Source organism: Podarcis liolepis (assembly GCF_965112155.1).
Source record: "Podarcis liolepis genome assembly, chromosome: 4".
NCBI classification, from domain to species: Eukaryota; Metazoa; Chordata; class Lepidosauria; order Squamata; family Lacertidae; genus Podarcis; species Podarcis liolepis.
The window spans coordinates 28,536,370-28,561,574 of record NC_139558.1 but is presented as its reverse complement, the minus strand read 5'-3'; the positions used below and the strand labels follow the sequence as shown (position 1 = coordinate 28,561,574).

Below are 25,205 nucleotides of genomic sequence, written 5' to 3'. Positions count from 1 at the left end.
GAATTAAGTACTTAACCCGAGGTACCACTGTATCTGTATGTGTTTATTGGATCTTTTATATACAGAGAGAGTTTTACGTAATTCTATTAATGTTTAATTGTTTTTTAATTCAGTTTTCACTTTATTTTTTAGCTGTTCCTATCTTACCAGTATGCCGCCTTCCCTGCCAAGGAAAAAAGGCAGGATAGAAATAAATATATAATAATGAGTAATAGTAATAGTAATAGTAATAGTAATAGTAATAATAATAATAATAATAATAATAATAATAATAATAATAATAATGTATTTCCCAGTCAAATCAGTGGGACTTTAAAGCATTTAATTCACTTTATTGTGCACAACGTGGGAACACAGCAGAAACAATGTATGATGCAGTCTTGCAAATTAGACTTTCAAAAGCCGTATTGTTCACAAGGTGTGTGTCTATCAATAATTATATGCTTTAACAGCAGAAAATAAGAGTTATAACAGACCGTCAATGCAAGAGTTTTTAATTGAGCTTGACAAAGAAAAGCATGCAAGTCAAAACGTTAAGTCACATTTTGATTTCACTTAAAAAAAAAAATTGGCAATAGTAGAGATCTCACTAATCCTTGTTATCGTACAGACCGTTCTGGGTGTGTAAACCCTCACACAGAAAGATAGCTCAGGGTCCTTAACTTGCCCCACAGAAGCTTAAACGGCTCTGCTTTTAGTGTTAGTGAAATGCTGTTATTTAGAGGTCATCTATTTTAGAGCCGGGGAAATTCTTAAGCTACTTAAAAAAAACAATCTTAGCTCTTACTGATCTTGAGACACTCCCTGATCAACCTAATCCCATGTGATTTGGGCAAGAACCCTGGAGCCGACACTCTGCCAGAAGCATGAAACTTGGATACAAAAAAAACCCCAAAGCAGTATAGTTCAGCATCTACTGGGTCAGTGACTCACAAAAGGAGGAGGAAGTGGAAAATGGGTTCTCTGTTGAATGAATTTCTTTAGTGGGATCTGTATGTTCTACTCCGCAGGCAGCATCTCGGGTTCAGACTACAGGCACAGCAACCATTCCAAGCAGCCCCTTCCTTCAGCTTCTGCTTCTTATCTGAAGCACTTGTGACTCTGTGGGATCTTGGCTTCGGAGAGGCAAAGTCCTGTGTTCAAATCCCACCAGGGATTGGCCTTTCTACCAAGTGGTCCCCCAAAACAATTGAATCCCTATTTGGCTAGCTGTTAGGTGGAAACTACATTTTTTTAAAAAAAAGGTAAAGGACCCCTGACAGTTAAGTCCAGTCATGAATGACTCTGGGGTTGCTGCACTCATCTCGCTTTACTGGCTGAGGGAGCCGGCGTTTGTCTGCAGAGTTTTTCCGGGTCACGTGGCCATCATAAGCAGCCTATTCGGATGAGCAACATAACATCAGAAAGGGGTACTCACAGATAACTGCACCTTTGCAGCTCATTCTGTTCAAGGAAGCAGATACACTCAATATTCTTAAGTGATACATCCTTTTCTGAAGTTATGCCACTCAGCTGAGTAGCCACTGGTGTAAGCTTCTTTCATAGACTGCTCATCTTCCATAGAAGTGTAGAGTTGGAATGCAGGAATCCTGTTCTGGGTTGGCTCGAACCACCAACTTTCTGGTTAACAGCCAGATGCACTGAGCCATTTTGCCATCTTTCTTAACGGTGAGTGTACCAAGTTACCTCTGTTTAAAATCTGCAGGAAACCCTCACATGCCACCAAAGCCAACAAGTGTATGATTTATGTTGTGAACTGCCCTGAGATATATGGGTATAGGGCGGTATACAAATTTAATAACTAACTAAATAGAATAAAATCCCGCCAACAGAGTCCCCAACAAGGAATCTGGCATGTAGGAACAGACCAACACAGGTTTCCGTCCAATTCCTACCCAGAAGTAAATGCCTCAAACCCATTTCAATAGGGCTTACTTCCAGGGGCGTAGATGTCGACGTGTTTGTTGTTTATAATGTCCCTAGGGTGCGTGTTGCTTTAAGAGCACAGGTCCTTGCCCCTAGGAGCTTACAGTCTAAAGCAAACAGCTGGAGGAAGTGAGGCAGGGGTAAACAGGGAAGCAAAGGTGCAGTTGTTTGCATGCGCTCATACTTTGTTATAAAGCTGTGTTACAGCAGGGCGTGCATGGGAATTAGGGAGCTGAGGTCACACCCTTTGCTCTGGCACGTGCGTGGACCGGCTGCGCTGACCCACGAGAGGAATGCACGCGGCTGCTTCCTTTATTCCCACTGCACCTGCTCCAAAACGGAAAACGAGTCCCGGCCCTCCGCCTTGCTGCAAACTGAAACGCTGCCCTCACTGCCCTGGGTGAGGCTTCCCTCCCCGCTTGGCTCGCCGCCTCCTCTGCCGGCAACACGAACAGCAAGAGGAACGTGGGGGAGAGGATTCCTTCTCCTCCCCAAGGTTTTTATGGGGAGGTGCGCGCGCAACCCGAGGCGAAGAAGGAGCGAAGCAGCAGGTTGAGGAGGAGCCAGTCGCGCGCTCAGCCACCCGGGGAAAGGGAGGCTTCTCAGCTGCGCTCCTAAATCGCCCTACCTCAGGAGCCGTTTGCCCCAGCGCTGTCCTTAAGGAGGCGCAATTCCCAACGCGGCTGGCGGTGGGAGCCACAAATAAGCTAAACTCTCCCTCACGGGCGCGGGGGGGAGAAAACAGACTGGTCTGAAAAAGCGCAGACAGAAGGGGATAAGCTCCGCGCGCCGCTCTGTTCCCCGTCCTTGAAGGGCGACGCTGTGGAACTTTGGAGACGCTTCTTTTTCCTCCCACCCCCCCCCTCCAATGTGAACACATTTTCTACTGCAGGCTGCCCTGCTCTGGAAACCGCCCGCTCCCTTCCCTCCCACCTCGCCAAAGGCACTTTTTTTGCAGACAACTTCGGAGCGTAAGAAGAGGGAGGAGGCGCGCTCTCCTTTGATAAGAGTGGTGGGACTTTGACTCGTCTCCAGCAAGGGGAGGAGGAAGAGGAGGAGGAGGAGGAGGCAGCAGCGGCGAGGCCGCGCCGGGCCGGGCGGGGGTTCGACCATTCTGTGCTGGAGGAACCCGGCGTACTCCCTTCCCATGGACGGGGAGGAAGAGCGGCGGGCGAAGCGCGAGAACCGCGAGAGCAACGTCCACAGGTAGGTTGCGCCCTTGCAGAATAATGGAGAGCGCTCTTGGCTTGCCCTCCTGCTTTTTGTGTGTGTTCCTTTAATATTCTATATAGTAACAATCTCTGTATATATCATGCCACAAACGTAAATACATGTATCTTCCTGGGTTGGTGTTAAGTGGCCCCTCAGGTGTATCTGTGATACAACAGGAAGTTTTAAAAAAAAAAAAACCACAGCAGCTGCAGGATTTGCTTGAGAAAGGCAACCCTGAAAACTTATTTACGTTTGGGGTAAATCGATGCTGGGAGTGCCCCATTCCCTACTGAAAGCGCTTCTTGCTTGTGGTTTTCAGCTAAAGTTTGTATCGCATGAATTCCCCTTTGGTTAGTGAGTACACAGTGGGGCAGTTATTTTTGCCCTTCAGGTTTCAGTTGGCAGTGTTGGTACGGCTGTTTAATTCAGTGGATAAGTTAATTAAGCTAGCTACATTGTGTCCCCCCCCCAATAATTAAACTTTCAAAACCCTGTTACCAAAGATCTTGATTTGTCACTCTCTTTCGGGTTTTCTTGTAATAAAACTAACCTTTCACTGCCAGGATTATTAGTCGTTTACAGCTGCCACAGTAAACACCTGCTCCCTTTGGAAGGTTACATGGAAAGAATGAACTTTTCTTTCTGCTTTCAAACCAATCCACTTGAAAATTAATTTATTTCAGTTCTTTACACTTATTAGCATCTTAACTTCATAAAATAGTGAGATTTATTTTTTGAAATCTCTCCCCAACACCTCCCCCCATCATCCCTATTGTTATTGCCACATAGAACTTTAGGAAAACGCTTAATTTGTAAAATAAAACTTAAAACTATAATAGACTCTGTCCCGAAAGGCTGTCTAAAATACTTTAAACAAGCCCTTGTTACTATAAGAAATATCAAAACAATTTGTGTACTGTAGTACTGTATATATATATACACAAAAATATTATAAAAGAGTGCAGAGGTTGGTAATCATTGGAGAATATGGAAAGGCTGAATACTGTCTAGATGGAAGTTATGTTTATAAATTTCCTTGTAGCTGGAAAAAAGGCTCAGTGGAATTTCTGCAGAGAGATAAATGAGACATCAAGGATGGGCTGGCCATCATTTCCCTGTTTATCACCTGACAGTGGCTAATGGCTATGCAAGGAAGTAACATAAGAAGAGCCGCCCTGCTGGACCAGATGAAAGATCCATGATTGTTCCACATCCTGTTCTCAACAGTGGCCAACCAGAGGCTTATGGGGAGTCCACAAGCAGGACTTGAGTTCAACAGCACACTCTCCCCACTTGTGAATTCTAGCAACTGGGATTCAGAGTAACACTGCCACTGCAGTGTTCTTTGTCCTGGTGCATATTATCAGGCACAGCCGTTTATACAATACAGTAGCAGAGGCAGATTTAGGAGAGCGCAAGCAGTTAGGCATGGAGCCTTGGGGACGCCATAGCTGCGATTTAGAATGGAGCATGAGAGGCGCTGGTTTTTTTAATTTGACACCCCAAGAGCTGCCACTGACACTAATAAAAGCTTTTCTCTTGAGCTGTACCACTTCAGATTCTATAATGATAATTTATTATTTGTACCCCGCCCATCTGGCTGGGCATCCCCAGCCACTCTGGGGGGCTTTCAACAAAGATTAGAAATACATTAAAATGTCATACATTAAAAACTTCCCTGAACAGGGCTGCCTTCAGATGTCTTCTAAATGTCAGGTAGTTGTTTATCTCTTTGACATCTGATGGGAAGGCGTTTCACAGGGCGGGTGCCACTACCAAGAAGGCCCTCTGCCTAGTTCCCTGTAGCTTTGCTTCTCGCAGGGAGGAAACTGCCAGAAGGCCCTTGGCGCTGGACCTCAGTGTTTGGGCAGAATGATGGGGTTCTAGTTGGAACCTGGCTTGTTTGAATGCCATCCTCCCAGCAGGGCTGAAAAGACCAAATGGAATGTGGAAACATGAAGTCTTAAGTTACAAGGAAACACAGTGTGATACTTTTTTTTTTTAACTGTGCAGCATAGAAACATATTGTATTAGTAGTGCAGTCCAGGAAAGGCTTGCTCACCCACACTGCTGTATGTATAAATTGTGGTTGAGCAATTAGGAGGTATTGTGGCCATCTCTTTTGGAAGAGTACTTTTTAAGAATTACATTATTATCCAAAGTCCCATGCCTTCTTTTCTGGGAGGCTTGAGAAAGTTGTGCCTTTTGCGTTTGAATGCTAAATATACAACTTGTTTGTGCTGAAGCGCTGAGCTTTCCTGAACTTTTGCAGTGATTAAATCTGCACAGTTATGCATGCTTAAGTTCAGTCGAAACCAATGGCACTTAAGCGCATGTCCTGTAGCTGAACATTTCCCTTTATAAGTACATGGTGAAACTGATACAATTTATTGGAAATGTCTTAAGCGGTGATACTTTATTCTCTCGTTTGTCTGTTTTCAAGCAGCTAATAGCCAGAGGGTAAAGGGAGCGGAAAATGGATTGATTGACCTGCCTTATGTATGCATTTAGATAAGCAACCATGTAAATCAATATTGGTCCCATTATACAGAGCTTGATGAGGTTCAGAATTTAATGCAAAACACACAAGTGACCTGAAAAAGGCCTTGTCTACTCTCTGCAAGAGTGTGCTATCACTTGCCTGAGTAAACCATGACTGTAAAACTGAGGTAAAACTCTGGTCACTGAAAAGATCATTGATTTGTAACAAGTACTAATAAAAAGAAAAATAATCAGGATTAAAATTACAGAACATCCAATGATATTACTCTGTATAAATGGTCCATTAATGTCCTGGTTAGATAAAAATAATTACCAGGTTATAATGTGCTTTATATACAGTGTAATCTTTACAACAGCCCTATAAGATAGGTTGAAAGTGTTACTTGGAAGGAAAAAATAAGTATGTAAAAGAATTCCCTGGATGCCAAGATCCACGTTTGGGGCAAGTACTCTTTGGTGAGAGAACTCCAGCAGACATAAAAATCACAAAATACTCAGGAAAGTAAAGTGTGAAATAGATCATTAAAATATGTCCTTCTAAGTTCCTTCCAAAGTCCCCCTCTTCCCTTAGCATAGAAAAAGTCCACAAACTTGGTAAGTTAAACTCTCCAAAGGTTAGGTTCATGTGCTTTTCCACACAGCATTTAAAAAGCATAGGCAGTAAAACTTGGCTTAGTTACACTGCTGAAAGTTCCTAAATCTCTGGTATAGAAACTCAAAAGAGGCTTACTAGAGCCATGTGGTCTGATCTTGGAGCAACTAGCTCAGACCTCGCATGTTGAGCTTCTGGGGTCTACTTAGGTACAGCAGTAGGCCCAATTATCTTCCTCCCAAGGGGAGTGACCTAGCTAAGCCTGGCAGGGCCACATACTCTATGGCATGAACCCTTTCATGCATTAATTAGACTTAAGCATGTTGGTTATATGAGGCTGGTTATCCCTCAGGGTAGAACCAACTGTAACCTTCCTTAGTGTTGCCATTGTAGACTCAGCAGGGAGGATGATGGGGGCAAAACTAAATTTGCTCTTCCTGTCATTTGTTCTGGCTCCACCTACTGTTGGCCTCTTCGTCTTCTTCCCTATCAGTCCTAATTAGCATCAACCACCACCAAAGCTAATGGGTGTTAGCTGGGTGTCTACAAAAGCAGACACATCTTCTAAACTTCTGGAAGGTTTATTGAGCCCGTGTTGGCATTTCCAGTCGATAAAACATTTTTCATTCTGACATTTTAAAGTCCAGTTTTTCCTCCCTCTAAGCTGCATTTCTGGGGGGAAAAAGTTTTAATTTAGGTATGTGAAGTTTATATAACTACATAAAACTAATATGTGTGTACAATGATTTCCCTTCTATTGCAGAGTGGATCCGTATGGGTTTGAAAGGCCAGCAAACTTTGACTATACATCATATGAAGATTTTTTTTCTAGATACCTAGTGATACTCACTAGGAGGGCAATTAAATGGTCCAAGCTTTTAAAGGGTAACCGCGGTGTACCGAAAAGCTTAAAAGGTAATATTCCAATATGAAGCTGTTCCTTGTTTCCTTCTCCTGTATGAAATCTTGCTTGAATCTTTTCAATAGGAGTTTTTCAATAGGGGGAGGTGGACATTGTTTTCACATTTATTGTAGTGCCAATGTCTTACACCTACCCCACTTCAGACTTTACTTTGATTCTTTCTGGACAAACAATGTAATCTATACAAATGTACTCTGAAGTATATTCTAGTGCAGGCTTCCTCAGCCTTGGCCCTCCAAATGTTTTTGGCCTACAACTCCCATGATTCCTAGCTAGCAGAACCAGTGGTCAGGGATGATGGGATTTGTAGTCTCAAAACATCTGGAGGGCTGAGGTTGAGGAAGCCTGTTCTAGTGAATTCAGTAGGGCTTACTCCCAGGTAAGCAGGCATACAAATTACAGCCCAAATGAATAGAGTTTATGGGGAAACTGCAAGGAGGGTAACCCCTGTTTTTGACAGTTGATCGCTGATTAATTGCTTTCATTTCTACGTAAATTCTGTCCTTGTAAGAAATAATCTGTTGGCTACTACGGATGTTTGGTAGGAGCAGCTACTTGTTGCAAATGCAGCACAGTGAGTTGCCGTGAATAGAAACACTCTTTTTCTCTCCAGCGTCTCTGTTCCCTCACCATGTTTTAAATATGGCATGTTTGGAAATGTAGGTTTTCAAATGCGTCATTATAAAAGCAAATGTAAATGCTGAAAGGAAGTATAGAAGCTTGTTCCTTTAAATGTACATTACTGAAGCTGAAGCAATAAAATCAAGTTTAATTAATTAATCAATCATTCCGAATATCTATTGATTCCAAAGTTCCTCCAAGATGAACAACAAGGCACTTCTTCTTAGTCTATGGTTGTTGGTGGTGGTTGGTGGTGGTGGTTGCAGATTCCCCCTGTGCTGCCTCTCATACTGCTCTAGAAGGTTCCCCAACACTTGGGGGCAGATTTTCAGGAAATACATAGGGCATTCAGCAGGAAGAGGATATGAAAGGGCCCCATTCCTTGGAACAGGACTCTGGTCATGAAGGTGGAATCCAAGCTAATGAGATCAAACTCATTTAGTGAGTTTAGTGAGTAGGACAAAGTTTGAGGACGAATCATGACACTGAAGCTAATTAAAATATTTTCACGTTTGCATATTCAAAGCCTTCATGGGCTGAATAGGAAAAGGGGAATTTCACAGTCAGGTATGCGTAACTTATTCCTCTGTGAAGAGAACTGGGCGAGTTCATGACTCGGTGTTTGCACAATTGCAACTTACTGCTGGAATGGTAACAAGTAACTTGCAATTATACAGTTTTCCTGTACATACGAAACTGCTATAACCAGTTGGGCGAGTAAGATGCCACTGATTATTAGTGGCTGTTTATCATAATTAGGCCCAACCACTGGCTTATTGCCAAACTGGAAAGTGATTAAGCTAATCAGAGCTGGCAAGATATTTAAATATTTTCTGCGCCTGTGTCTCTTTAGGTGCTGGCTCTACACATCTTTTCTAAATTCCAGCACAATATTCTAGGCACCCCAGGTGGCATTGCCCCAGCACTGAGCTAAATTTGTGAAACTTGGCTTCCATTTAAACTGAAAGTAAAAAAAAACACACCATCTCCTTAAAAGATTATTGATAAAGTTTTAATTTTGTAATCCTTAATGGGTGTAGGTAGAAGTTGGCTCAAACCCAAAATAGAACAGTTTGAGAGGTATTTTGGGTTCTTCTGCTCTCCCCTACGTATACACACATTTTTCATTTTTTAAAAAGCACACTGAAAAGATAGATTGTAGAGGTATACAATAGTATATCTCCCGGCTGCAACACCAGCTTCAAAAGCAGAGCCTGCTACAATTAACAATTGTTTTAACTGTTTTAAATTTGTGTGGGTTTGTTTTTGTTGTTTGTTTTTGTTGAGGGAAGTCAGATGTGTCTGGGAGGAGAGGAACTGGAGAGAACACAGGGGCCTCCAGTCACAGTGGTTCAGGGTAGGGGGAAGTGGGGCACGCCAGGTGAGAGGCACACAGCACAGGCTGCTGGTGACTATGCTGTGTGCTAGCCCTTCCTCGAACCTGGGGAATTGCTGTTGTCCCTTCAGCCAGCCCTTAGGTCTATGACTTCAGTTGCTGAATGCCAGGCTGGCTCTGAGTAAGACCTCCCTCATCCCTCTTCCATGCTCTGATTATAGACAGTGGCGTAGCGTGGGGGGTGCAGGGGGGCCAGCCGCACCGGGCGCAACATCTGGGGGGCGTGCGCTCACACTCGCAGCTCTCTGCCCCCTGCTAAAATCCACGGGTTAGGGGGCGCAAATTACTTGCCTTGCCCCGGGTGCTGACAACCCACGCTACACCACTGATTATAGATGAGGAAGTTGGTCTGGTCCGTATCACTGAAACCTGGGTAAGCGAGCAGAAGGGAGTTGGTCTCACACAGCTGTGCCCACCTGGATACTCAGGGCAGCGTCAGGGCAGACTTGAGGGCTGGGAAGGGGGAGTTGCTGTGGTTTATAGACATTCTCTCTCTCAACCTTGTGATGTTCAGATGAAGGACAGTATCTGAGAAAGGAATGCATGGCCTCCATGACTTAAATTTACTTTTCCTCATTATAGGCCTCTGCAGGGCTGGCCCAAGGCCTCTGGCACCTGAGGCATGCCATAGATGCTTCCCCATCACCACAGATCTGGACCCACACCCTGGTGGGGTGGGAGGAGCATGCCGCCTGAGGCGGGTTGTGTCACTGGTGTGCCAGCCATGCTAGGGCAGGAAGCTAGCTTAGAGGCTGCAGGGCAGACCACATGGCACACCTTTCTAGCCAATGTCCAGCTCTCTGAATTTGCCACCTGAGGCAGCTGCCTCACTCTACATCATGGTATGGCCGGCCCTGGACTCGTGGCTTTGCTGTCAACAACAACAACATTAAAGAATAATGTAACCTCAGGGTTGCATTCCCCTTCCACTGTCTACCAAAGTCATGAGGCTATATCCGATTGCAGCATCTGATTGAGCTGTGTTTTAAGCTAGCTTTACTTTTAAAATCAATAGCCGTGATGGGAAAGGGTTAGCTGCAAATGCAAGAGACATTGTGGAAGCAATATTCAAATATGGTGCTTTGCTTAATATCCATATACTGTAATATCCATACACACAAAAAAAATGCATGAATAGATTCTCCACCCCAATCCTTTTTTTGTAAATGGGAATCGTTTGGCTATCGGAATATTGGCAGCATTTTCTGAGCCAGATTTTTAATTTATTTTAGAATTGTAGGGAGATTTTCATATTCCTAATTGACTTAGTCAATCAGATCTTTATTACAGTCATAGATCAGCACAAGTAGGGTGCGGGTACAATCATTTAGAATCTGTAAAACGTTTTGGAAAGCTAAAAAGTATTAAAAAAGAAGGTATACTAATCAACTTAAAAAACGATTAACCTGGAAAACCCAGGAGTGTTTGGTTGTACTAATAGCCCACGTTGAAACAAGTGCTCCTTCCATGGCGGGTATAAATAAAGGAAGGTAGAAAAAGATGGGAATAAATAAACAAATCGCCTCCTTTTTGCCCTTCTCCATGATACGCACAAACTACCTCTCAGGATTTTTGTGGTCATGGCACTTGCCTGCTTTTTGTGTTTTCCTCTTGTCGCAGAAGTTTCCTACCTTTCTTACTAAGGTCACACAAATGTTGGTTTCAAGCTCTTGTTTGTGGAATGATCAGCAGTTGCTGGTTAATAATAATAATAATTTCATTTGTACCCCGCCCATCAGTGACTGGGTTGTCCTTGCCACACTAGTTACCTTGATGTCCTTTTACTTCCCTTGCAGGGTTTTTTTTTTTTTTTTTGTATTTTAAGTATCCAAAAAATAATGCTTGAAATATCAACTGGTGTGCTTTTTCTTTTGCAGTAAAACGCTATATCAGGAAAGGCATTCCAAATGAGCACCGTGCACTGGTTTGGATGGTGGTGAGTGGTGCTCAGTCCCACATGGAGCAAAACCCTGGATACTACCAGAAATTACTTGAGGGAGACAAAAATGACAAACTCGTGGACACAATTAAGACAGGTTAGCATCTAAACATATATGTGGTTGTTCTGTCTAGTCTGCTGTTTACCAAGGAACCTGTAGCCAAGTATTCCATGGATAGAGAGGCAAGCGTGGGAATTTGTTCGTTTGTTTGTATATTGTATTTCATCCGAAGGCCACAAAATCAGGGCACAAAATACGTAATAAAACAAAAAAAACAAACCAGTAGCGCCCCTCCCACAAATGCATTTAAAATGCCATAGAATGTTAATCAGTCAAAGGTTTGGCTTATAGAGAAACGTTTTTGCCAGGTGCCTTTATGGACCTGTGCCTTGGTTTTGGAGACAAATGAAAACCTGACCCTTTGCAGAAGCAATGGTGTTTGTGTTCAGTATGGGACATTCTCTTGGCAATTCCTATGCATATACAGTGGTATCTCGGGTTACATACGCTTCAGGTTACATACGCTTCAGGTTACAGATTCCGCTAACCCAGAAATATTGCCTCGGGTTAAGAACTTTTTACTTCAGGATGAGAACAGAATTCGCACAGCGGCAGCAGGAGGCCCCATTAGCTAAAGTGGTACCTCAGGTTAAGAAGTTAAGAACATACCTCTGGACCGAACTAAGTACTTAACTTGAGGTACCATACTCTGTGTGTGTGTGTGTGTGTGTGTGTGTGTGTGTGTGTGTGTGTGTGTATATATATATATATATATATATATATATATATTCCAGCTCAAATGGATTATTTGGCTTGATAGTCTGCCAGACTGGTACCAGCAGTGTCTCCACAGGTCTCAAGTGAGGTTGTGTATACACTGACCCATTCATAGCACAGAAATGTAGTTTTCCTCAGTCCAGAATCATTCATGGTTGTCCTCAACATGCTGCTTTCAGTTTAGATTGTTGCTAGATCCTGTCGTCCACAAGGGTTACTGGCTATGCATTTTAAAACTCTCCCCTTTATCAGTCATGCCTTTCCCTCCCTGCGCATGCCACAGGTGAATGAAGAAGGAAGCGGTGATGCTCACCCACAACATCATTGGGCTGGTGTGGGTGCCTCCCCGTTCCCATTGCTGGAACTGCTCACATCGGTTTTCACACTGGGGGGTTACAGAGAACTGATCTGCAATGAACTCTTATTTTTGGAGTGAAACAAATTTCACAAGCAATGCTTTTCAGGGGCAATAAATAAATAAACAAACGCATTAGATCTAGATTATGTTTGGATTATATTGGGGGGAGGGAATACTCTTTCTCTGTTGATTCTAGAATAAAATGCCAGTTTCTGCAAGTATAACAAGCCTCTCAGAATATCAGGGCAGCGTACAGCAACCCTTTAAAAGCAGTACAGTACAAACATTAAGCTGACTGCAGCGATACCACCACATAGTTAATGTTCTAGGCAAGCAACTATGGTGATTATTCAAGGTCGTTGGAATCTTGTAAAGGATAATCCCTGGAATGCAAAGAAACAATAAAAGACTTCTCTGCAGTCCTGAGGGAGATGGGATAATGTTAAATCCATGGACAGTCGGCAGATGAAATAGACACACCGTTGTGGCACCTTTAACGACACAACAAATTTATTATGGCATGAGCTGGTGTGAATTACAGTCTACCTCAGAGTTGTTTAGAGTCAACCATCCCTGTTTATAGATATATAGCATTTTGCCTGCATCGCTGAAGAATAAAAGGTTTCTTAAAGCCTATAATGCTGATCTTCTTCCCTTACAGAAAACCATGTTCAATGTGCAGATGTTTAAAAACAACAACCTGATATTGAGGACAGGGCTAAAATCATGACCCTGTTCAGCTTGTTCAGATCTGTATTTGAGCATCCCCTACGCACAAGTCATGCATCCATAAGGCTGTTTCGATCCTTTCAATAGGACAACAGAACCGTATTGTTGATCAGTCCTATGGCAGGGAATCCCAGATAGATAACATGTTGTCAACTATTGAGTTCATGGGTGAGAAGGCAACTTCAGATCCCAAGACTTTGGTCCATGAATCATATTGCTTTATAGATACATTTTAAATTTTTGCCGTTGTTTTTTTTTTTTTTTTACATTTTAGACATGAATAGGACATTTCCGGATAATGTAAGGTTCCGCAAAACTGCTGATCCCTGCTTACAGAAGACACTCTACAACGTATTAGTGGCATATGGGCACCATAATCAGTCTGTGGGATACTGCCAGGTATGTAACATTCGGAATGCAATCGTGAGCTTCTTTTAAAGCGAAGCATTTACAACTTGGGTGGCCTTGATGGCAATGCAAGATTTGAGAAATGTAGATTTCATGCACTTAACCTTCTCACCCTTCTATTTTAGTCCTTAGTCAATATCTTAAATTTGCCATAGTTTAGTACTAATAAAAAAATTCCTTCCAGTAGCACCTTAAAGACCAACTAAGTTAGTTCTTGGTATGAGCTTTCGTGTGCATGCACACTTCTTCAGATACACTGAAACAGAAGTTGCCAGATCCTTCTATATAGTGAGAAGGTGGGGAGGGGTATAATGAGATAAGAATCCAATGTCTCTGTTCAGACCAGGTCTCTCATGGTTTTAAGTTTGGTAATGAGTTGCATGACTAATGAGTTACATGACTAAGCCATTTTTCACCTTCTCACCCCTTGCCTTTTCCTGTAAGACCTATTGCAGTCGTTAAGAGTCGTCAACAGGCTCATCTCAGCTATCTGCCAATCTCCCATTCCCACCACCCTTCTGAGTAATACCCCTCCCCACCTTCTCACTATATAGAAGGATCTGGCAACTTCTGTTTCAGTGTATCTGAAGAAGTGTGCATGCACACGAAAGCTCATACCAAGAACTAACTTAGTTGGTCTTTAAGGTGCTACTGGAAGGAATTTTTTTATTTTGACTATGGCAGACCAACACGGCTACCTATCTGTAACTGGAACCATAGTTTAGTACTTTCCAGTTTGCTCCTTTATTTGGAACTTTCCAGTCTCAAGAGGCTCAGAGACCCTCGCACCACCTCACATGCGGACAATACCTATCGAACTTACACCATCATTGCATATCAAACTGCCGTAGGTATAAAGTGAGCTGCTACTGTTCTCTAAAATGCACTGTAAACCTTAACATTGGTTGGGAGACTTTTTAAAGCAAAAATTAGACGTTTCTTTACAAGAAGGCAAAGCCTTTTCAGCAAGGTAAAAGGTTGCTTGCTGGAAAAAGCGCTCCGGGGGGTGGGGGCAGATTGCTTTGAGTCCTTTCAGACACCCACCAAGTGTGGGACAGTGCTTGCGAACCGGGGGCACCCGAGTTTGTGTTTCAACAGGACCTTCCTAACGCTTGTAATGTTAACGTGCCTGACAGTTAACTCCCTGAGAAACATCGCTGTGAACTCTGAAGTTAGTGTTGCCTTGCTATTGTACGCTGCAGTACTATGCTTCGGTGCATGAGCTTTTATGCTGGCATGTACAATTTAGTTTGCTCCATGAATGTCTGTTGAGGGGCACTCTTTTGTTGCAGTGCCAAATAACCCTCTGTCACCATGGTTGCTATTGTTGAGCAAGCTGGCAGTCTGAGGGCTGAAAACGTACCCTCACAATTGGAGGGCAAATACCCCCATAAAGTAGAATAGAGGGTTTTGTTGTTGCTGTTTACAGCATCTGTTAGCTTTTTTACATTTCAGGGAAAATTGGAAACAAATGTTTTTGAATCATGCCCACTAGGCACAAACAGATGGTTATGAATTCTTGGAATTAAAAAGCAAAACAACTGGACCTATTTTGGATTAACTGAGCTACTAGTTGTGGGACAACTCTTCATTTATCCAGGAGTCAGTCCCCACCCCCACCCCATCTTCCTCCTTGAAACCAGATGCATTGTTTATGAAATAAAAATGAGAGAGCTTCGTTCTTTTCCATGGAAGAAGATGGTAAAGAAGAGTGATTGGTGAAAGGTTCAGGGAGGTTTCAAAAGAAAGAGATGAAACAGGAGATGCATTCAAAGGCCGGATCTGACAGACTGCAATTGATACTAGTGTCCATGAATGTTTTAAAACGATCTTACAACTTGTACACTTCAGACTTGGGGACTAGCAATTGCTGTGAGTGTGACTAGGATGGCTGCAAAAGAAATTCATGGTGGGGTTTGTGTGTATGTGTGTTGCAGAAATAGAAATAACAGCACAACCCTATCCATGTCTACTCAAAAGTAAGTCTTATTGAATCCATTAGTGGCTAACTCCCAGGTAAATGGGGTTAGGGTTGCCGTCAAATGTGAACTAATATTACGATGAACTTGATGCAATCCTACTCTTCCCCACCACACAGACAGCATTAAAAATTCAATTTCTTGCCCAGAGACTGTCTTTTGTCTGCTTTTTCTTCTCCATGCCAATTAGCCACATCATAAATCATTGAGTTAATTGCCATTTCACTACTTAACCCAAAAACCTACAATGCTTGCGATGATGCACTCAGCTGGTTCTGGTTCATGGCTGACTGCCTGGGGGAGCACATGCATCCTGCCTTTGGCTCTGTGATGAAAGAAAGGTAGGGCATAAATATAAGGAAACAAAAATAAAACAACATTACATCATATGATGCAAAAACCAAACAATGCAGTTGTATTTCCTGTGTTGCTTATGTGTGTTATACTTCAAATAGCCAAGCTATGAACAGGCTGTAATTCTGGAGTCAGCTGTAGAATTCCTAACTGGTATTTAAAAAAAACCACACCTAATTACTCTGGGAAAGGTTTGAGTATTATCATTGGCTCAAAGTAAAGGAGTGTGCTTGGGGTGAACACTCAATGAAAAACACAACTGGGAGCCATTTTGGCATATAAGCAGTATATAAATGAATAAATAACAATAAATGAAAACGGGGCTTATTCACATCCCTGTTTTATGCATTCATTTGTGGTCATTCAAAGAGTTTTCATCCTTCATTATTCAAGGCAGTGGAATTCTAGACTTCGCACAACTATAAATGGAGACTTAAGTCTGTGTGATCTTAAAGTCAAAGTGGCCCAAACATTATTTTCCTTTTAATGTAGCCTTGGCAATTGAAGCGTTTTACTCTTGCATCTGCAGCAAGAAATTGCTCACAGCACTTTTAAAACTGACTCTTGATAAGCGTGAATTACCATTAGGTCTTCCCTCTGCCCCTTGCATTTATTATCTTGGCTCCTTTTAAGATTACTTTTGTCAACATTGTATCAAGCTAATTAGATAAATTGTTCCTTTGTGTTTTAGGGCATGAATTTCATAGCAGGCTACCTGATTCTTATCACAAGGAATGAAGAGGAATCCTTTTGGTTATTAGACGCTCTCATTGGTCGAATATTGCCTGGTAGGTCAAACTCCCACCATCTCTATCTTTGTGTTTGAGCTAAGTAAGAGTGACTATCAAATGGGTAGTCTAATCATATAATATCGTAACTCCAGAGAATTACCCAATTACTACATTGAAAGCAGTTCTCTGTAGGAAATAGCAATCACATTCCTCTATTCATTCTATTTACACTTCCCTTTTGTATACGTAGCAAAATACATGTTGATATATTCTTCTCTTTTTACTGAGAGCACATAGCCTAGTCTTTTTTGGCATTTGGGTTATTTCCTTCCCTAAGAGGCCCTATGTCCTATCACAACATCATCCTATACTATATATATATATACACAGAGAGAGAGTGTGTGAGTGAGTGTGATAGTGATATATATTGAAAAGTTGCACAGAGCTAAAACAGACCATAGAATTTGTGATATTTCCATGCAAAAATGCCCCCCCCCCAAATAGTTGCGGTGGGTGGCGAGGGGTGGGGCTGTGGCCCCCCTGGGTGCGTTCCATGGACCCCAAGGGGTCCCCGGGCCCCTAATTGGGAACCACTGCTCTATACCAAAAAACATGTACCACTGAGAAAACCTGGAAGATGTTTCTCACCTAGCCTTTTCTGACATGCTGGCTATCTATATATGGGGAATGTCTTCTTCATGGTACATCATTCTCTATCATGTGAGCTCCCACCTGCAATATAAAGTGCTGCAGTCTGGACATAGGCATAGTTGGTGTTTTGCTGTACTTCTCATCCTTTACAAAAGGCAGGCAGGCAGCAAGGAAAGTAAAAACCTACATAAAAAGAATCTGCGAAATTGAACCAGAGCACTTCTGCAGGCCTCTGTCCATTTGCATGTTAATTAAAATAGTTAAGGTGTAGTACAATAGGAAAATGCTAAAGCATGCTTCTTAGAAAGGAAGTGGAATCTTTAGTGGTTCATTCATCTTCCAGTGACTGGAACTGGAACTGCTAGATCTATTTTTTTTTTTAGAGCATGTCTTTAGAAGGAAGGCCTGGGGTACAAAACCTCTGACATCTTGAAAGTCTTGTTTGCTTTTGAATTATTTTTGCTACATCCCTTGTTTTTGTTTTCTGAAAATTAACCATTATCCCAAAGATAATGGGGATTTTCAAGACACCAGATAGCGGTCTCTCTTCTCCCTTTCTGCTCTACCCAACAAGAAGCAATTCACAGTGAAAATGTGTAACTACAACCTAGCAGAGAGTTCAAAGTTGCTGGATCTGAATCCAGAATTTCAATCATTGTACAGATCTATTTGCAGCATCCTTGAAATTTGATCAGTTCCTGAGTATTGGACAGGACAATTGAGGTGCTTTTGGTGTTTTGAGAGTTCTGAGAAGAAGATGCCTTTAAAGATGCCTTTAAACAAATGCTCCTAAAAGTGTGAAAGCAAGCATAGCCTTGATTCTTTCTCCTTTAAAAAATGTTTGAATAAATGCACATCTTTCATAAGTTGGCTGGGCTGCCAAGTATTGGGGAATAGCCCCCCCCCCCATGTCCTCAAGTGCTGCACTTAATCTCTTCTTCACAAGAGTGAATAATCACTACACACTGACGTAGCAGAAAATGAAGAAGTGTGTTTGGGGGATATTGTTGGAGGGCTAGAATCTTCCGGATATAGACTGCAACTTGCCAATTTTCATTTTGACTTCTTTAAGTATTCGGGCTATCTTTTCCCAGTTAAACATCCAAAGTTTTTCTAAAACTTTCCTGCAAAAGTGGGTACAGCAACCTTGTGTTGAAGTCTAAATGGGCATGCATATGCCGTGTTTCAAAAGATGATTCTTCAGCTTCTTTGCATTGTTGATCTGAAGATGGAGATTTAAAAGTAGAAAAGGTCAGGGAACTGCACCATGCTCTATTTCTGGATATTCTTTTTAATCCATTTGTGGCAGAGAACAAGTCCACAATAGCCGTTATAATCTTTATTCCTTATTCCCTGCAAATCTCATTACTGGTCCATAGAAGAGTTTGGAAGAAGAGTTTGGACTTGATATCCCGCCTTTCACTCCCTTTAAGGAGTCTCAAAGCGGCTAACAATCTCCTTTCCCTTCCTCCCCCACAACAAACACTCTGTGAGGTGAGTGGGGCTGAGAGACTTCAGACAAGCGTGACTAGCCCAAGGTCACCCAGCAGCTGCATGTGGAGGAGCGGGGAAGCGAACCCGGTTCACCAGATTACGAGTCCACCACTCTTAACCACTACACCACGCTGGCTCTCCCATAGGACAAGAAAGCAGCTGCAACTTTATTGATGCTTTATTAAAGATTGTAATATCAAGACTCAAGCAAATCTGGCAAGCAGAATTCTGTTGAACTGTGAGCCCTAAAAGCCACTGTGTGTGTGAAAATACTGAGTCCCAGTGATGAGGGAAATGCATGCACAAACCTGAGCATCATCATAACCCTATAGGGATCTCGCGTGCCTTTTTCCTCCGTCAGTACTGAAGCAGATGCAGTTTTCAGCTGTTGTCTGAATCAGAGGTGTATATTGTGAGTTAAGAGGAAGCAGTATAAAGCGTACCTCTGTCCAGCACATTGGGAAAAGCAGCTCTCTCTCTCTCTCTCTCTCTCTCTCTCTCTCTCTCTCCAACTTGGATAAGGGAATATACTCTCTTAGAGCACTTTTACCCATTTTTAAAAAAGGAAGCAAAGGCATATCGATCTTCAACTGTTTTGTAATGCCAGTGCAAACCTACAATGACCAGCACTCGCACTTTAATTTCTTATGCTTCAGTCTCACAAGGATATCTTTGCACTATATCATAAATTGCATGAGAGAGAGGCTCAAAAGCTATTGAACTCTTCCAGGTGAAAACATTGGTTTTCACCCGGTAATTGCAAGTTAATGCAGTTAATTCAATTGGTTAAGTAACACGTCAACATCACTTTGCAACAATTTCCCAAACAGCCTTTCAAGCTGATACACAAATACTAAAACCACTTCAGTAAAATGCAGGTTTGGTACTTAAGTAAGCTAGCTTTCCTTTGTCTCTATTGCAGCTGTGTATTTTGTGTTGTTGTTTTTTGTAGTGTCGAATACAACTCACTTGGTCTATGACAAAACCTGCTTCCTCAAATCTTCCAGATATTTCATGACTTCAAAGGCTGGTTGCTCCAAGAACTGGACATTCTAAATCTGTCCACAAGCAAAGGAGCGTGAATGTCACAGGGCTGGTGTGGATGCATCATATTTTAATTGATCATATTTGATTATATTAGGTGATATTTGAAGTTGTGGGAATGGCAAGCAAAGTAATGACGAGATAGAAGGGAAAGATGCAGGTAATACAGGACATTGGATAAATCTCAGTTAGACATGTTCATAGTTGACTGATGAACTGGATAAATCAAGTTAACTTAGGATGATTAGAATTGTTAAAAACAGGACACAGTTAATTTTAAGTTTTTTATCTCCGCCATGAATCAGTCTCTCTCCTCCCCCAATCACTGAGCTGCAGTAGGTGACAGCATATGCCAGGTTTCATCAAACTAGGCCTTCCAGATGTTTTTGGCCTACATCTCCCATGATCCCTAGCTAGCAGGGCCCAGTGGTCAGGGATGATGGGAATTGTAGTCTCAAAACATCTGTAGGGCAGAGGTTGAGGAAGCCTGGCATATGCCATGAAAATAATTCCCTTTGAGTTTTTACCTAGTTCCCACACACAGGATGGTTTGTTGCTTAGCAGACGTTAATGTCTCTGTAGCTTAAGCCACTCCATAGAATTGGATGTGCTATAATAGTCTTTTAGTAGACCAACCATACCATTTTTGAGCCTGCCTCAACTGGTAAAGATCTCCATCATAGGCAGTGTTCAGAACTCCCATTATTCTAGGTGCATTTTGTGACAGGGAATTTAATTAGCGTGGGCAGTTTCTGAGCTCTGGGCGCAGTACTGCGTCTTAAGATTTCGGATTAAAACTGCAGAGTGTAAGAAAGGAGGACCTTTTTCTGCCTCCTCACTTCCAGCTACTCTCTGAAGACTGGGGAAGAGACCCTCTTAAGAATATTAGGGGGGTGGGCAGGGGAAGGACCAGACTATGTGAAAAATGAACGTAATGTTTTAGCAGCAGTTCATTCATTTTCAGCTTTGTATTCTTGTTATAAAAAAGCACACCTAGACATATTGTTGTTGCATCCATAACCAAGGTTTAAGGTGCCATTTAGCTCCTAGCTTTCATATCTGTTTCTAGCATTGATCATAGGCTTGACTCATAGGTTTTGATTCTTTAAATAGGTAGCTACTGGGTGTAAGGCTTTCTTAATAGTGGCGCCTTGACTATGGAAATCTCTCTCCTTATCTTTGTTGCTGCTCTACTTGGTCATCTTCCAACACTGAGTAAAAGCAATTCTTCATTTTTGGGCTTTTCCTTGGTACCCTAGGAGCCAACTCCTAGACGCCAAGGGCCCTTCACCTGCCCCCAGTAAAATATATTGGGGGTCAGGCATCCCTAAAGTTGATGGGCATTGCCATTCAAATGGTGTGCATGCACTGTGTCTTGTGATCAATTCTGCAGGGTGAGGCCTGCCTCCCCCTCCCCCTGCTTGGTAGTATTCAAATGGCTCTTGCGAGTTCCAGTACAGTGGTACCTTGGTTTACAACCATAATCCGTTCTGGCGGTCCATTTGTAAACCAAAACAGGTTGTAACCCAAGACACGCTTTCGCCAATGGGGCCTCCAAACAAATTTGTTTGTAATACAAAAAAAGTTTGCAAACCGGAACATGCACTTCCGGGTTTGACATGTTTGTAATCCAAAACATATGCAAACCAGACTGTAAACCAAGGTAAAGGTAAAAGGACCCCTGACCATTAGGTCCAGTCGTGGACGACTCTGGGGTTGCGGCGCTCATCTCGCTTTATTGGCCAAGGGAGCCGGCGTACAGTTTCTGGGTCATGTGGCCAGCATGACTAAGCCACTTCTGGCGAACCAGAGCAGCGCACAGAAACACTGTTTACCTTCCCACCGAAGCGGTACCTATTTATCTACTTGCACTTTGACGTGCTTTTGAACTGCTAGGTTGGCAGGAGCAGGGACCGAGCAACGGGAGCTCACCCTGTCGCGGGGATTTGAACCGCCGACCTTCTGATCGGCAAGCCCTAGGCTCTGTGGTTTAGACCACAGCGCCACCCGTGTCCTTGTGTAAACCAAGGTACCACTGTACTATTATCTCAAGTTTTGCTGTTTTTTATTGTTGTGGTTTGGTTTTAAATATGTTATTCTACACTGCCTGTTTTGCAGAAAGGGCCATCCCTCTTTCTGTTTTGTGCCTGGATGTTAATATTCCATGTGCAATAAGGCACACTCTGCGTGGCAGTGATGCCAGAGAGAATCCATATAACACTGGGGCACAGACTTGGAAAACTTTTAATTTCTAGTTGACCTCTGTGCTCAGTTGGTGCTAGTATTTTCTGATCATGAAAGCACAGTAACTCAATAATGGCACGCCTAGCCTCAGTCTAGTTTTTAGCAGCTTGGAAACATGCCCTGCTAGCCTTGTGGGAGCTTTACCATTCGTTTTCTGCTCTGAAGACTGAAAGCAGCAACTGCTGCTCCCTGTCCACAGATCAAGTGATTAATGTTGAGCATGATTCACAGTGACTTATGCCAAGTTACAGAGTGCCCTCTAGAGGCTCCCTTAAGAAAATCTGTTTATTTTCTGTATTTCTTTTAAATACAGTGGTACCTCAGGTTATATATGCTTCAGGTTACATACACTTCAGGTTACAGACTCCGCTAACCCAGAAATATTACCTCGGGTTAAGAACTTTGCTTTAGGATGAGAACAGAAATCGTGTGGCGGCAGCAGGAGGCCCCATTAGCTAAAGTGGTGCTTCAGGTTAAGAACGGTTTCAGGTTAAGTACAGACCTCCGGAACAAATTAACCCGAGGTACCACTGTACTGAGTTTATGTAAAAAAAAGGGGGGGCGATTACTTGAATGGGATTACTTGGTTGCCTATCTGACAACTTTTTTGCCACCTGCCCCCAAGCCTATGATGGTGCCAACAGCAGTTTCTGTAGTCTTGAATTACATTTAGCAACTTTATATTTTCAGGTGCCTGTGATGGACTGGGAATTAGCTTGGAGCAGTTTCTCTAGGGCTTATCAGGCAGGACCCCATCCAGAATGAGACCCAGGGACCCACAAATGTAGTTTCTGATGACTACCAGTGCTCACAAAACCATTCTTGCAACCAGCCGCCCCTGATCATTGTGCACAAAGTAAGAACCCTCCCTTCCCCCGAGTTTTCTGTGAGTCTTGCAGAACTTAATAGGCGAGAGGAGCTATTGCACTATCGGTGGTGACAAATCATACTAAGGCTGGCACTGATTTATGGAGCCGTACTGAGACCTTTTCGTGTTGAAATAACTCTGACAATTGCATGTGGCCTTCGAACGTTTTGTGGACCCACATGTTATAGGTAGGGCCTGAGATGCTCTGAAGGATAAATCCCAAAAGGTACCACATATAGTCACACACAGCTGTTTATCTGTCAACTGTGCATTTGTGTATCTAGAGTTGGGTCTGCTCAAGTCATGGAACACAGGGCACTTTGACAGCCTCTTCTAGTTATAGCGCAATCTGAGCCCTCTTAACAGCTGTCACAGTATGTGGAGTTGAGCCCTTTACTCTTGAAGTGGAAAGACATGCTGCAATTTTACCTTTTGAAAAATGAGCTCTTTCCCTTCCCCATATACTGTTTTTCTTTTCAATGAATGATAGCAATTGATCATTTTGGTGATTAGCTTTTGTTTCCCCCCTTCCCCCCCTCTTAAAGATTATTATAGTCCAGAAATGATGGGTCTGAAAACAGATCAAGAAGTTCTTGGAGAGCTTGTGAAAATGAAAGTTCCTGCCGTTGCAGAATTAATGGAGAAACATGGCATCATGTGGACTTTGCTGGTATCGCGTTGGTTTATATGTTTGTTCATTGACATTCTTCCAGTAGAGGCAAGTGAGAACTTGATGGTATTTTTAGCTGTGTGGGTTTTGTTTTTGTTAATGACATAGGCTATATGCATGCTTTAGTGATGCCTTTTAAACAAAATCCTCTCTCTGACAGACTGTACTTCGAATTTGGGACTGCTTGTTCTACGAGGGATCAAAAATAATATTTCGTGTGGCCTTAACACTAATTAAGCACCACCAAACTTTCATTTTGGAAGCCACCAACTTCCCAGATATCTGTGATAGATTTAAAGAGATCACCAAAGGACCATTTGTAACGGAGTGTCACACTTTCATGCAGGTAGGCGCCCCATGTTGTAGAGAACTATAAACTGGCTAGAAACGCTGTTTATTTGCTGTTGCTTTTCTGCATACAGTCGTACCTTCAAAGTCAAACAGCCTAGTTCTTGAACGTTTTGGCTTCCAAATGATCAAAATCCGGAAGTGACTCTTCCAGTTTTTGAACGTTCAGTGGTGCTTCCGATTGGCTGCAGGACCTTCCTGCAGCCAATCGGAAGCCACACTTTGGTTTTCGAACGTCGAACAGACTTCCAAGATACAACTGTATTGCTTCAATGTCCTTCATGGTGCTCTTGAACTTGGGTTGGTTGGAATAACTAGCAGTGGGTCAAATGCTATAGGACATACCACTAGAGAGAGGAGATTGAGGCAATTTTTTGCTGATGCTCTCTCTAATCTCCTGTAATGCTGCTGTCAAATAGATGTTCAAGGGATCCTTTGGAGCCGCATGGGAGACAGCATCTTTGCTCTGGTGGGAATTTTCACTGGATCTCCTTCCCTTCTGCTCACAGAAGAGCAAGTCTGAATCTGACCTATAGTTTGCAGTACTGAAGTGACCACTCTGGGACACAAGCCTGGGCAGTGTGCATGGAGGTGGTCCTGGGCTCCCCAGCCTCGCTGATGTTGTCCAAGGGAAAGATCCATTATAGTGATGGGAATACTCAAGGATGTAAAATGAAGAACCCACTTGTAAAAAGAATGAGTGTCCTGACTTACACTAACAATTTGTAAATTCTTAATTCTAGAAAATATTTACAGAGCCTGGAAGTCTGAGGATGGCTACAATAGAGAAACTACGAGAAACTTGTAGAGCAAATCTGATTGCTCAGACATAAATGGACAATATTTAAAATAGACAAAATGCTGCAAAAAAATGGGCACATTTCTTCACTTAATTCCACTGATACACCATTTCTTCAGTTTCCATTAGTGTTGATTGACATGACCAATTCTCTCCAGACTTTCAAGTAAGTGTTGAACTGGGTAATTTGATTATTTTTATTTTTTGTAAAAACAAAACTTTAAGTTATGTGAGAATAAAATGTGGTCACTGTGGTGGTAACCCTTTTTTTTTTTTTTTGAACAAATGCACTGCATACCTTCAGAAGATTTTGTAATAATTAACTACACAGATTTATAAATATCAATATAAAAATGCAAAATAAATTCTATTTTGAAATCCCCTCTTCTTGAATTTGCATAGTAAAATGGGCCTAAGACCTCTAGCAGAAGTATTTAAGAAGAATCTTCAGCAGCTGGAAATACTCAGTATGCTTCTGCATGCTGCTGACCTTAAAAAAATCAAATTTGGTCTATGTATTGATCACAGGGAGGTTTTGCTGCATCTCTCCCCCCCCCCCCCCGGAGTAGGCTGACGCTTGAAATAAATTGTTTGTGTTGGGAATCAATTGTATGATTAGGAGCCATCTGGTATGCAGATC

The 25,205-nt window shown here is 42.5% G+C and overlaps 1 protein-coding gene across 1 annotated transcript; it reads left to right on the top strand.

Annotated features, from left to right (window-relative positions):
* Positions 1-898: 898 nt before the first annotated feature.
* GRTP1 (growth hormone regulated TBC protein 1) lies at positions 899-24,952 on the top strand. Its single transcript, XM_083501336.1, has 8 exons — positions 899-3,132; positions 6,996-7,147; positions 11,049-11,207; positions 13,250-13,374; positions 16,408-16,504; positions 23,294-23,466; positions 23,579-23,764; positions 24,510-24,952. The coding sequence occupies exons 1-8, from the start codon at positions 3,074-3,076 to the stop codon at positions 24,597-24,599; spliced, it is 1,041 nt and encodes a 346-aa protein (XP_083357462.1). The 5' UTR covers positions 899-3,073; the 3' UTR covers positions 24,600-24,952.
* The last annotated feature ends 253 nt before the right edge of the window (positions 24,953-25,205 follow it).